Genomic DNA, 14,982 nt, shown 5'->3' with positions numbered 1-14,982 from the left:
GCATAGAATCTTTCTTTGTAGAGGCTATCAGTGCCTACAACTTCTGTATAAAAAAATTTTGTTGTTCTGTATAAAAAACTTTCTCTGTTTTTATCGATATGTGTCAATTCGATATACGAGAGATTACTTCAATTAGGAAAATGAAAAATAATTGGAAAACAGATGGGGATTGAAGTTCGTACGTGTTACACATGAAAGAAAGACAATACTAATTCGTTTCGACGAGATTGTGTCCGTACGGACGAATAAATTCGTCTGGCCACAGGGCGAGCCTTCCATTAGCGGGAATCCGAAAGCTTCATCGCGTGTGGTCGAAAGCGGAAAAGTTCGAGCTCCCAGCGACAAATAGCGTATCGAGGGTGAACACCGCGGGGGTTGACCGGTCGGCTGCCACGCGGGGACACAACGTCCGGGCGTTCCCGACGAGTAACCCCGGAAGCAGCGACCTAACGTAATTTGTTCGTGGTATTTTAATCGAATCGAAACGACACCGAGCCCGCGAATCCGATTCCGGCGAGACCGATAACCTCGCCCTTACACAAGCTGGGCTCGATTAAAGCGATTACGCCGGGGGCCGGGAATCGAATTCAGTCTAACGCCGGCTGACTAAATGCTGACAAAATACCGGCGGCAAGAAGTATTCGTTCCCCTAAAGTCTCGCGCTTCCATTATTCTCCGCTCGAGATTAATCAAACCTCGTTCACGGTCCGATAATTAATGATCAGACTGATAATCGTCGACAACGAGGGCCAATTTAAATGATTCAATTAAACCGGCGATCGAAGATGATAGATAACTTTAATGAATCGAGCGCATCGAAGTCGACGTGTCTCGAAACCCGAGAATTTATACGTGACGTATAACTCGGGGCCGTAATAATTAACCGAATAACGGTGCTCGAGGTGATAAGGAAGTTGGAGCTGCTCGGATATCTACGCCGGAGATAATTAAGACAATAATAATAACGCCGGCAATCGAGGATGTTTCAAGCGAGATTTAACGTGTGATTTCAGGTATAGAGAGAGCGCACAAGGAGGGTAGATTAGCGAGCCTGATAGGGGTCGAAGGGGGTCACGCGGTCGGGACGAGCCTGGCTGTTCTGAGGATGTTGTACGAGTTGGGCGCCAGATATCTCACCCTCACGCACACGTGCAACACGCCTTGGTGAGTACACCAATCGAGACGTCGCGTCGTTTGCCTATAGACTTTTAACCCTCTGATTTCGACGTACTTTCGAGACGAGACGATCCACGAGATGACCTTGCGAGTCAATTTCCCTAATTTTCCTTTAGGGAAAATCGCAAGAAAATAAGTATAACTTTTTTATTTCTCATAAAGAAGTATCGATGGAAAGTCGGAAATCAAAGGGTCATTGAACTCTAATCAAAAAGCTCCACGGAAATATAATTTAAAGCAGGGTAATAATTCAGGCAGGCGTTAAATGATTTTCGCGATCGTCGCGTGACGCGCGCTGTGTAAACACGTACAAAGAGCATTGTCGACGGCAATTCATCATAATGCGTTATCGTCCGCGCATCAATCATCGAGATTCTTCGTAACGATTTAACAGCCAACGGAAATATCACTCGGGCGTGACGGGATTCACATTCGAGAGCTTCGCGAACAAACAACAACGTGCGAGTTAGCGAAACCGCGGAACTAAAAGACACTCGGCAGATAGTTGGTGAACGGGAGTCCCACGAATGCGAGAACAGAGTTTTATTGTGGCAACGGCAAAAATGTGCCATAAATGGGCGCAGTTAAAGGAGAAGCGCGAGATACGAGGCGAAACTTTCGCGACGTGCGCTTTTGCACGCACAATAAATTTGAACCACGCCTCGCTGCTCGAACGAAACGGTCTCAGAACCGGTGCAGGTATTTACTGGCAGCAATATTAGCCATTCAAAATTTCGGAATTTCCGCCTCGCCGATAAACGTTCAATTACTAAAGGGTCAGCGATCGTCTATTGTTTAGGGAATTTAATAATCTCTGACGTACTGTATTTTGTACGGGTTTGAACCAGAAAAATCAATTAAATTCGAGCGTGTATCGACATTTTCTATGACCGAGTCATTTTGTACGAACCCCGGGCTTTGACAGCAAACGAAATTGTTAAACTCGCTATGAACGCGTTGCAACCAAATTTTAAATTCAAACACTAGAAAAGCCTGGGTGTGTATTACTTAGTTCATGTAGCGGCTCTTAAAAATTCTCGACAAAACGGAGGTTGTGTCGGGACGTGTCCGGACCAGCGAACGACTCAAATTTCAACGCGTATCGGTATTTCCTGTGACAAAGCTGTTCTGACAGCGCGATCGAAGTTCGCGCCGCTTGTTTCAGTTTGATGTTTCCCAATTGAGAGATTCGGGATTACGTAAGGCAAGGGTTGGGAACGCGGCGACCCAGCTGCGGGTGTCGGCGGAAATATTATTCCGGGACAAACAGTAGATGAATTTACTTTTACGAGGTGGCGCAGGGTGCAATGACCGCGCGTCTAGGTGTCAGGAAGAAACGGACGATGCACAGAACTGGTTACGAGACAATAAAAAAAAGTTTCCAACCGAGCGACGTGGCTCGACAGTTTTTTGCGAGAGACGCGTTTCCCCGGGAAATGAAGTTCAAATTTATTTTACACATAGGTTGTAAAATGAAAATTGTTATGCGACATTATAACGGAAACGGTTGAGCAGAGATCGCGGCTAGCCGCACGAGATCAAACAATTTAATTCCGAACGAAATTTGAACAATTCTGAACCTCCCCTCTAAATATGTCGCAGCTATAACAACTTCCACGATTTACGGACGCTTTGTAACTATAAGTCCCCCGTAAGTTAGCGAATAACTTTTACAATTACTCGGTTTTAATTACCGTATCTTAAGACAAAAGATAATTAACACGAATGAAAGTTTTGCCAAACGATTATTGTCTCGCTTAGTAAACAGCGCGGTGAATGCGAAATACATGCCGGGCTTTTACCAGCGGGAAAGGGTTTAATAGCTGGAGTTAAACTTTGCGACTGACTCGCGCGATGTATAGGCATCACGTTATACTAATTCCACGGTGCTCGAACGTAAAACAGCCTAGCAGAGGGACGCGACGAGCGTACGCACGCCGATGAAAAAGCATAGGACGTCCCGTGCGAGATGATCGACGATTTTACCTTTCGTTCGCGAAATTTATAACATCGGCAAAGCCCGACACCTTTATTTATACGTGGTATTACGTAACGCCGCCGCGCCGTAGCGGAACGATGAATCATGCGCGGATTAATGGAACCGTAACAATATTATCTGGGCGCTTCGGAATTTCCGGTATCGACCGTGCGTTTTACGATTCCGATAGATTCCGGCCGATACGTTGATAAATACCTATGCGAAAGGACGCTTCAACTGGTGGCCAGCTCGCTACTGGTTAAAACGACCAGACACACCAATCACTGTGCTCGAATCGCCAAGGGAAAATGCAAAGTGATCGCGACATTCGTTCTCTCGATTTGATTTGCGGTTTAAGGTATGATCAGATGAAACAACCGAATGCTTGTGCTTCTTCAACGTTTTCAATTATCATAACTTTCTTATACAATTTACTTATGCAAATAAGCTGCAATATTCTGATAATTTAAAAAATCATTCCTAATCATCAGACAACGTAATAAATCTTGTAAGAGAAACGGTGGCAGTTGATAGCGTAAACGTTTTATGCCAATAAATTTAGTATTCCAAATTGTTAAATTGAGACTAAATTTTTTTTCACACGAGAACGATTTAGCATAGACAGATGGAGGTGTTCTGCGTTTTTCGTTTGTTCTAAACGCACACTTGGTGTTACGTTGCGTCGGTTAGAATCGTCGTATCATCGTTCTGTTTGCCAGCTTAGAGAGAATCGCGCTAATACGGACGATTATCGCCCCGAAATTGCAGCGGACTCCTCGAAGCTCGACGCAATGTTTCGTGCTAGTCGGCGTCTCTCTCCGTAATCCTATCAACGTGAGAGATGTTTACGAATCTGTCCGGCAGCGTTATCGTCCTCCGCAAATTCGTCAGGATAATAGTAATTAATCCCATCGCGGACAGAGATTTACCGCTAGGTACGATGTTTCACTTGATCTTATTCTCGCGCACAGGACACGTTCCAAGGATCGTATCACTCCGCTTCTTGCCAATTTCAATTCTACATTCTGCGACTTCAACGCGTTATATACGAAATCTTGAAAAGCGTGCATCCACTTGTATCATATTATTCTTTCGTCTCGTCTTCACACATCAATACATTCGTTAAGTATAAGTGCAAAGCTTGATGCAAAGTAATGATATAATGCAGGTGCAATAGATACACAACTTGATTAATTACAGCTTGTCAAACAGTTGAAAGCGACGATACTGTGGAAACCACGTTTTGTCTAACAAGCCTGGCAGAATAGTAGTAGGTATTTAATCAGGGTGGACAGGGACTTATAATGTTTAATCTTATTTTCGAACTCGGGGCACGTCTCGACAGTGAGCCGGATTGGATATATTCGTCCGGTATCCGCACTCCGAATCAAGACGTTTGTATACGATGCGGACGTACAATCTCCGTGGGATCATTAGGTTCACGAACAATTCTGTGGACCGCGAAGCGGGGATTGCTTAGTATTACGAACGTGGAACTCTATGATTAGAGAGCATTGTACGACAGTAATGCTGAGGATTGTTACTATTGAATTACTGACCTATTGGTTCGTTAGGGCAGAATGCAGCACAGCGGATGAACCCGGTCAAGTAGCTCGCATCGGTGGTCTCTCCAATTTCGGCAAGGTGAGTAAAATACGAACTTTTTGTTATTTACCGTCTAGGCAAACACCATCCCTCAAAATAAATATCCAAGAACAGAAGAGACTTCACCCACGTAGACTTTCATGATCGTCATGAGACGTAGAAATTAACTTATCAGAAATTCGAAACAATTTGCAGTAAATTCTATTTCAAAAATTACGTCAAAACATAAATAGATGACGGAATTAATAATAATAACGCTTCTATTTAAAAACGTGGAGGTGACTATGAAATCTGTCTGTCTGGACATTCCTTTTTTTCTTGTCATAAGTAAGTAATAACTCGTGAACAAGTTTATGGGCAGTTCAACGTCTGATAATTGAACTTGCTTTTTTTAACTTCACCGTTCTCAAGCTCATTAACTTATGTAAAAAAAAATGTAGCTGATCCTGTGCCACAGTAATAAGTAATTTGTGAAGAATGTTACGGAAAGTTTAACATCTGATAATTGAACTTCTTATTAAATGAGTAACTTTGGCTTTCGTTAACGGAAATTATTCAGCAGGAACGAATGTACAAATATTTACTCCGAGTTAAATAAGTTAAATCGGCTTTTATAGAACGGAGGAGGTAAGTAGACAGAGAAAGAACAAACGGGAAGCTTCTTCTAGTTAGAAGGATTTCCTCGAATGACAAGGAAACCTGCGGTGTTTTGTGCACCGGATTAAAACATCCTGTACCTGTCTATCCGGTTGGTCGCGCGTCGCGTTACGAGAGGAAGCTTTTCATTCCCTCGGATCGTTTCGGACGGAGCCCGATCGTAAATCCACCGCCTACCCTTTAACCCCTATCAGATCGATGGACCATCGCGTCCACGAATACAACGAGAGTTGAAAGATAGATCTGGCGAAGGAATCTTCGAAATACTCAGAGCTTATGGGAAAAGGAAAAAAGATTTCGAAATTCGGAGGACGGATTGAAACGCGAGTTATTTATGAAAATTACCTGCCGGAATTCGCGGTATTCATGAATTCCTGGGCGAACGTTGCCTCGATATATGTATGCGAAAGAAAATTATGGGCCGCATCGATCAGCCGCGGGGCTACAATCGTTCGCATTTTAAGCGCGCATACCACGAATGGTAGGTAAAGTTCCGTTTCCAAAGAGCGACCCGGAACAGACTCGAGGAAATTTGCACTTGCACGCGTTCTTCTCGAACGTCGTTCGCGGAACCATGATTCGCCGAAGTAAACGCGAAGAGGCAGCGCGTTTCCTAGAGAGAATAAGGTATAGTAAGGAATAGCTTGACGTGACGTACAACTCATAGAATATTCTCGAAAGTGAGTGGTCGTTTAAAAATGGAGTAAGCGCTCCCAAGGGTGTCATCCGTATTCAAAAATGTATGAAAAATAATTTCCAAATTGCCTTCGCTGTGAGATCGCCCGCAAAGGCAACTACTTTCCACTCTTTCGCTTCGCGTTTGACGCGTACCTGCAGTTTTGCTCCAGACCGTTTAAACGATGTCACGTAACGATATTATTCTCGGAATGATTAAGAGTTTACCTCGAGTCTATGCTTCTTTTACCAGCTTACGCTAAAGTTGCATGAGTACACTGCGGCGAGCTCTATTTACGGAATGTCAGAAAAACGACAGACAGTACCAGAGGGATGTTTTCCAGCGACGAGGGAGAGATATGAGAAACGACTTTGGGTCCCTACGACCGCGATACAAACCGGGAACGTGACCGGCCGGGCAAGAAACCGAAAGATCCGAAATAAAATATTATTCTCGTGTTAAGCGTCGCGATCCTGGCACTTAGTCAATTTCACCGCGATCTAATTATTTTCGTGGAAACGAGTCGCGTTTTTCCGAGCGTTAAGTGGATCGTCGGGCATCGTCCTTGCGACATGGAGAGAAGTCACGGAGGATGTTCATAAGTCACGCCGCGAAAATATACCGTGTCAAGTATTTATTGCAATTCTGCCCTCCGTAACCGCCGGGACAACAGTTGACGTCCCTCGGGCTGTTTCACGAATGGAAAAGACCAAAAAGAGAGAAAGATGTGAAATAGAACGAAAAAAGTGAATTGTATGAGAAACTACTCAGAAACCGCGGTCTCGACTTAAGTCAAGAGAAAGTTCTACAGTTGGGATGGAATAAAAAGCGGAAGATAAGAGAGAAAAGGCGACCTTTAAATATTCAACGAGGTCGCTTACATTTTCTGCGATTTCTTTGGCTTTGTTAAGCCCCCGGTCGAATCGTTTGTTTCGTTCGCATAACTGGAATCAAACGCTGCTCGCTTTTCTGAATCATTATTTCCCCTTCTTCTGTCAAAACCTTTTCTCTCGATTTCCTCGAGTTACCTCGCTCTCCTATCGTTACGCATACGACAAATTTCTCAGGATTCCATATAATCTCCCTCTTCATGAGAACCACATGAGATCCACAAAAATTCACAAAAATGTTTCAACAAAAGATGTACTTATTGTCGTAACTCTACTAGTTGGTCTAACGATTCCACCAATGCCTCTTACATTTCGTTATTCAACACGGTGTTTCATTATTTAAAACAATTGAAAGGAAATGTAAAACCGGAGAAACGTAATTTGTACGAAGTTAAGAACTGTAAGTATTTATCTCGCGAGGCAGAAAACGGACCTGCAAGAAGCATTAAACACTTTACATTTTACATGAATTCCCGAGAATGTACATGTCCAACCTCCTAGGATCAGCCCTTTTTCCACGTGACATCATCTGCGCACGGAGACGTTTATATACGATCCACTACTTTTCTTTTATATCTACCTTATTCGCCGGTAACACCATTTCTCACCCACACCTGCGTAATAAACAGCTCCCTCAAGTGCTTAATAAAAATTCCGCGTGGTCTCGCCGGAAAAAGGAGAAGAGGAGATATACCCAGGTGGATACTTTTTCTCCCCTCGCCGACTGCTTCTTTCCCGTTAACCGTCTTTATTTCGCGGAGCCTCCTAGCCTCCTTTCTCCGATTTCACAGCTCTGAGGCGACGTTCTACATACCTATATGTGGTAATTCGACGAGGAAAACGCGATTCGTCGCGAGGGAAACTGCGGGGATGAAAAATCATAGTAGACGTTCGCATGGTTCCACCATTTCATCGCGCTCGCTGCTTTCTTCCGCATCATCGAACGAACCCGCCGAGCATCTTGGAAAACGATACATACTCTCGGAACGACGACAACGATCACGATGGCAAGAAGATTGAAATAAAGTAGATCGTACAACCTGAATATTAGGTTCGCGCACGTGCGACGTCGTTTTCCGCAGATACATCGGATTTCTTATAGAACATCATGCGTTCCATGCAGATAATTTGTCAATTACTTTCGCAAATTCTATTTCCTAAATTCTAAACGTGAACTCCAAAATCTCTCGTATGCTACGTTTGTATCTTGATGGTTCCGAGTAACTCATTTCAATGCTATCCAATTTATCTTCGCTTACTTTTATAATTGAATTCCAAGCTTAAACTGATTTCTACGAAATCATCGTACTGGTTAATAGTATTATAATATATTCTAATGAAGTTGCAATTTTGCTTATCATTCGCTCGTTTCATCTTTTGATTCGGAACAATGCAGGATGGAACGGGACGAATAATTTTCAACTGGAATATTCAAAGGGGAATAAATTGGGTTCATATGCATCAATTTGTTACATATAGAATTACGTGAGACAGAGAGTATCACTTTGAGAATCAATAAGGTCGAATCGCGTAGAAAACCAATACCGCCCGCCGTGAAAGCTGCTTTTCTCGGTGATTCTGAAAAATATGTACTTTTGTTCCGACCACCTTTCGTTTATCGCATTACCGCGTTCAAAGGGGCAATCTGCTCAACTGTGACGTAACTACTTCTTTATTAGAGGGAAAATAATGGTTTCAAAGAGAGAAAAAGAGGCATCCCTTTTGTCGAGAACCGAACGGGTCGAGTTTACTTGTTCGTGTTAAATCATGATTGTACCCGAAAGTAATGTAAACACTCTCTACGAAGACGTCTACCGATTGTTCGTCGATGTAGGGCATCGCGAAAGAAATACCGAGGTGGAGGAGACTCACTTCCGTAATTGTTTGGTCTCGTTGAACGAACTCGTCCAAACGACCAACGGAGAACACCGACCGACCTGCCCGGTCTGCCCGACTCTATATTTCTAACCGCAAGCTCGAGTTCAAGTGCAAACATGAATTTCTGTGAAGAGGACAGTTAGTGTATCCCGTCCGACCTCGATGAAGCTGGAAGTAACTCCAGCGAGACGTCGGTTTCGAAACAATGAAAACACCCCGTGGTCGGAAGTCGTGGCAAATTCAAGAAAACATAATTCGGGCGCAGCAATTACAACCGGGACTTGCTGCTCGCTCGAGGGAAACATTTCGCGGTCTCCGTTCTCTCGAGTACACGAACGGGAGGAAGTGCCCTTGATAAACGCGGCCGCAACGCACCAATTTCAGAGCCGCGTTTCTCAAACCGGATAATTAATCGATTCGTATCGATACGTGTCTGATCCCAGCGACGCTGAGAACGTGTTCGGTCTCGGGCCGACGCGTTCGGCTGATAGTCCGTTTGCAGGACTGGTTGGAAGCGAGGAAGAAAGAGGAGTCGTCAAGTTGCATTTTCAGAAGAACGTACCACCAGAATCGTGTAATTCCATCTTAACGCCGTGCTACCCCGTTTCAAAGAGTTATTACGGCACGGACACCGATGCCGAAGTAGAGAGAGAGTGCACTCAAGACGAATTTACACCGTGCACTCCAGTTTCAATTTTATTGAATTCTACAGTAGAAATTGCATCGTACAAAATGTATTTCACTCGCGAATTAGACTCGGGTTCAAGGATGAATTAAGGAAGTCGTTCTTACAATATTTAGAAACTGATTAATTATTTGCTTCGGTGATTAATCATCCGTTGGGTGTTCAACCAAGGTGAGGGAGGCTATAATAAACGGAACAAAAGAAAGGGGAGAACTGGAAAAAGCATGATTTATCATGTTCCACTGTGCAAACTTCGCGCGTGACAATAGGGCAATATCGTCGAAGGAGGAAGGAACGGGCAGAGTGGAGTACACGCGTAAAGAGTGATAGTTTTTTAATGAGAAGCGTTTCTCGAAGCGTTTGTCAACGAATCATTAACTGCAACAACGACGTTACACTTAACTCGCGATAGAAGTCGAGAACGTGCATGGGGAATTTCTCACTGACGAGTTTGCTGTTGTACTTATTAATATTTCATCGTCCCGTTCAGCCATTCTCTTCCCTAATTACATGAAGTTTCCGAGTGTGCGCTAACCATTACCTCGTTGCTCTATCCCATGAAGAGTCTTTAAAACTGCATTATCATTCCACCCTCGATCCCGATCTTAATTTCGAGAATCTATAGACCATCTCATCAACGACGCTCAACTTTCCAACAGCGGTCCCTCTATTAACTTCTTCGCTTCCCGCCCCCTCGCCTCTCCTCGACAAACATAATCGCGAAATCGATTTTCATTTCGACGTCCGCGATTCACTCGTCTCGGCTTTCTTCCGATCGTTTCACCGTCTCAGCTCCTCGTTCCCCGAATTGCAGACATACTCGACGAATTCGACGTGATTTAACGTTAACAGAAACGGATGAAAATTCACAGAAATGTTGGCTCTAAATCGGTCTTTTGGCGAGGTCTAAGTACCCGGCGCGATCTTGCGAGAGAATCGTGATCGCTCGTTGACCCGTGGAAGATGTTACGGGACGTTGAGCAAATCACAACCTCGCAAGTTCACGACGCTCTGACCGACAAGTTTTCGAAGGCGGTCCGCAGAATGACCATCCACCCTTTTGAGGGCAGCTGCCTGTTTGTTTCGGAAACTTCTCATCTAAACTGGCGGACGCGGGCATCGACAGTTTCGCAACAGAAGTTGCTTGGCCGGCGATAACGCCAGCAGCCGGCAACAAACAGACGCGTCAACGGGAAGAAGTTTCACGGTCCAGAAAGAATGAGATAACCAACGACGATGCTTCGCGATCCCTCGATCAAAAGTATCAATCTTTCTAACTGCGATAAAAAATGAAACGGGAGCAATAACTTTCTCTTATGTCAGATGTAGTTTTATACGTTCGGTCCATCTGTTGGTGCTGCTGAACTTTTAAACAAAGAATAGTTTCTTCTTGAAACATCTGATCCGCGCCAGTTTTTCGAAACTGGGAAAATGTTCAAGGGAAAATCTTTCGATGTTTTGCTATCGGAAACCAGCGAAATTTCGTGTTATCACGGGAGAAAGCGATGGTCTTCAGAACTAATAAAGAAGAGGGTGAAGCAGCTGCGACATTAAAGGACTAAGTATCTTTCCAAGAGACCAACGGAAGAATGAAGAGCTATTCGTCATACTGTCGGACTTACGGGATGTTACCCTGCCTTAACCTCAAGATTCACGAGGGGTAGATTTTTTCAATGGACAGGATGGAAAAAATATAACTGGCTCGTCCTGACTTATACTTCGAAGAAATGAATCGCCCTGGGTGAGTGTATCATAAAAAACGGAGTCAGTGACCTTCGTCTAACTTTCTCTGCGAAGGATCCCTGCCATTACTTTTCATCCCCTATATGTCCTTTTGCACGATGATAAAGCGCAGTAGTAGACAGTAAAATTATCACTTATGGAACATCGAGGAAAAATGACATGATTCCTTAATAATTAGAATAATAATAGCAGTTCAGTTATCAGAAGAATCAAACAAGATTGGCTGATAAATCGGTAAAAGAACGAAAGGAAACTGAGTGAACGGAGCTCTCAGAAGATCCAACGGCTTTTATGAACTCGTCGTTTTTCCAGTGAATATCACCCTATCGTGCGTCAACCGCACGTGCTCCCTCTTTTATATTTTCGCGAAACGCTTAGCGTCCTCTTGTTCCTTTCATCCTCTCTCCTTGTAAAGGACAACCGAGAAATTCTTAAATGAAATCCTTACCATGTGAAAATTCTATTACTAGCTCTTAAAATTTCTTCACGATTCAACGATACATACAATTAAGGGATTCGTATTTCCCGTCGTAAAATAAGAATGCCTCTATCATCTATCGCTTTTGCGCGTTTTAAAAGCACAGGATTCTGTCCTATGTTCCACGATGAAACGTCGCGATTGCTCTTAGCCTGGCGGATGTAACGTCGTTTCCGTCGAGGGCTGAGATTCTCGGCGTCGGGAACCGGAAGAAAGACGCTGAGCGAGATTTCGCGTACTATCCAGATTAAGAAACTATATGCACGAACATCAGGCCGGAGTGTCTCGCGGAACGGGAGAAACAATCACAGAAGAGCAGAGAAGTTTATAGCGTTGTTAATTTAATGAAACGTCCGCGTTTAAAGCAACACGCGATCGCACGGAGCAATCCTCTTGATTCATGAGATAACTCTCCCACGTGTCTACAACGATCAGTGCAAGCGAAAGATATTGCTACTAGGCTAATTCCAGGGAATAGTCTGTGCAGTTAACAATAGATTCATTCCTCGCCGATTTTCCCTCGAGTACAAACTATGATTTCATTGCACCTGCTACTCCTTCGATAAATGCGACGAAATCCTGCGTGTCAACTAAGAAAATTATGACTGATCTTTTTTCATTGTTGCTTTAACGAGGTGAATAACGAAAGGATACCTGATATTCTATTTCAATGACGGCAAACAAAACGGAAAATAAAGAATGAATTTTGAGAGGAACGACAAACGAAATAAACAGAAATATCGAAAGATTTGGTCCAGGACAGAGCGCTAATTTAACGAAGCATTCTTGTTTTATGGACGAGACATAACCCCGGAAAGGCAAACGGGAAACGTTGTTGGAATGCGAACGATAAGTCAGTTTCACTGTGACGAGAATGAATTGCTCTCGCCCGACGTTGTATTCCCCGATCGTCAATGAGAGGAGGCCCCGACCTCCATAATCTTTCGGTGTTTATCGATCCCGTGCTAGTTCCCCTGTATTTTATTTGTATCGTGTATATATATGGAAGAGCGCGCAGAAACGAAAGCAACGATCATTCGCGCGAAGAAAGATGGCCGTATGAATGAGCACGGGAAGAAATCAAATCATCGATATCCTTTTTTTACCGATGTTGACAAACGTCAGCCGCGAAAATGGAATTTTGTATTAGCGGCCGTAGTCTGACGTCAAATATCAAAAACGATATTTCTGGCGTGACAGTAGAATTTTTTCGACAGAAACCTATTGGGAACTCGGCTGAATTCCGATTCGAAAAAATTTTTCGCCAAACCCTTGTTACGCTGCCGCGGATGCAGTTATTAGACGGGATTCGAACCGTGATTCGGTCGTGCTGTCAAAGCGTGGGATAAGTAGAATAACTGAAACGCGAGTGGAATGCGGAGTACAAACGTGTCGTAGATTCGGCAAGTATCAACCGTTGAATCTCGCGTTCCACGTCTCCGGATTGAAATTCCTCGCAAACAAAGTGTCTAAGGAACCGTCTGTCGTGAATTTCAATCCGATCGAAGGGCTGCTGCAATAACTGTCACGATTCACACGTGAGAACGCTGCGAAGTAGGTGACGTCGTTCCCCGTCTGGAAAAAAATTCAGATTCCCCGGAATCTAGGATCTTGGATAGTACTTCATCGAATCCCTTCGGGCTAATCTCCTTGTATCGGCTACATAAAAACGCAAATTATCTCCTTAAAGCTCGGTTAATGTTCCGTCCCTCTATTGTTCTAACTATTCTTCCGTTTCGATTAACAGGCTCGTCTCAGGCGAGGCTTTAAGCCACGTTAATCCGGGCTTTCCGAGTCTGAAAGCAGTCGGCAAATCCGCGAAATTGCCCGATCGATTTTAATGCCGTGCCGTTGCGTTCCTCAGATATCTTTGGAACTACTTCGGTACAAAATGCTACTCGAGTACCATTATCAGAGAATAAGAGAGCGAAAAAATTCGTTCCTCGCGATACCAGAAACTGAGCCGACCAATTATCCTCTCAAACGTCCTTCCAGACTATCGTCCTCGAGATGAATCGGCTCGGAATGATGGTGGATCTCTCCCACGTGTCCGTGCCTACGATGTTGGTTGCCATGAAGACGTCGAGGGCTCCAGTCATTTTCAGCCACAGCAGTGCCCACGCCCTTTGCAATTCCTCACGAAACGTGCCTGATCATGCGCTACGACGCTTGGTAAGTCGGCTAATCACAGAAAGTACTGTATCTATCGAATATGTAGATTCAGACCGATAGTCCATTGAATTCACGTTCTTATATTATATTCTTATAATAATCTGTCATTCGCCAGTACTTTTATAGCATTAATAATTTCTAGGGGCGTTATTGCGAATTATGATATAGTAAATAGAGTAAATGCCTGGCACATGGAAATACATTTTGTACCCGCCAAGCGCCCCAGCGGAATTGAAACCGTGAAGGCGTTAAACATCACGATAGAAGGCGAGTTACGTACTAAGCTCCCACGTTTCTTGTTTCAGGCGCAGACCGATGGTATAGTTATGGTATCCTTCTATCCTCATTTTATCAGCTGTGGCGAGAAATCGACGCTGGAGGATGTAGCCGGTAAGAGAAACACGAAACTCCTTTTGCCAAGAACACCTCGCGTAATTTACAAACATCCCGAATGTGTGAAATACACGTACTACGTACGTATGTAGTGTAATTCCCCTCGGGCGACCACCAGGGTAACTGTTAGACACACAACGTTGCGCTCGAAACATTATGTTTCCCCCACCGTTCATATCCAACAGGGAATCCAGCTTTTGTTCCGTGCTGATAAAGTTACACGGCTAATTCTTTCTTTCCTCTTCCTTTTTTCCTTCCCTTGCTCCAATCAAGGTTGCTGAGCAGCCTTTATCCTAGCGTGGCTTCGCAGCCGCGATCACCGTCCCATATTGTAGGATAAAAGCTAATTGAAGCGGACGCTGGAATCGCGACGAAATTGTTCCTTCCTCCTTTCCCTGACCCGCGTTAACATAGTTTCATCTAGCTAAGCTTCGCGCTTTTCACAGTTTCCCACCATCTGCAGACCGAACGACCCCGATCGTTTCGTTTGTTTCTGGTTAAGCAAGACCGCTAAAGTGTACCCGAGACAACCGCCAATTTTCGTGTTACACCAGAATTATTCTGATCGCAATATTCGTTCACGTGGTAGATTTTGATGATTAAATTATTAAAAAAAAATCTTCGGTTCATATTCTGTGTTTTTTTCTAATC

General features: G+C 44.0%; 1 protein-coding gene and 1 long non-coding RNA gene across 6 annotated transcripts in view; one reads left to right on the top strand and one right to left on the bottom strand.

Moving 5' to 3' along the window:
* LOC108627335 (uncharacterized) overlaps window positions 1–14,982 on the bottom strand; it is a 153,692-nt gene that overhangs the window by 119,595 nt on the left and 19,115 nt on the right. The window lies entirely within an intron of this gene.
* LOC108627334 (dipeptidase 1) overlaps window positions 1–14,982 on the top strand; it is a 59,899-nt gene that overhangs the window by 28,691 nt on the left and 16,226 nt on the right. For all 5 annotated transcript variants that reach the window (XM_026815528.1, XM_026815527.1, XM_026815525.1 and 2 more), the window contains 4 exons: window positions 1,014–1,164; window positions 4,729–4,798; window positions 13,762–13,938; window positions 14,244–14,328. In XM_026815528.1, coding sequence (XP_026671329.1) covers window positions 1,014–1,164; window positions 4,729–4,798; window positions 13,762–13,938; window positions 14,244–14,328 — 483 coding nt within the window. The remainder of the gene's footprint in view (window positions 1–1,013; window positions 1,165–4,728; window positions 4,799–13,761; window positions 13,939–14,243; window positions 14,329–14,982) is intronic.

Source organism: Ceratina calcarata, unplaced genomic scaffold (assembly GCF_001652005.2).
Source record: "Ceratina calcarata isolate Rehan_Ccalc_2016 unplaced genomic scaffold, ASM165200v1 scaffold46, whole genome shotgun sequence".
Taxonomy (NCBI): domain Eukaryota; kingdom Metazoa; phylum Arthropoda; class Insecta; order Hymenoptera; family Apidae; genus Ceratina; species Ceratina calcarata.
This window is presented reverse-complemented; position numbering and strand designations above follow the sequence as displayed.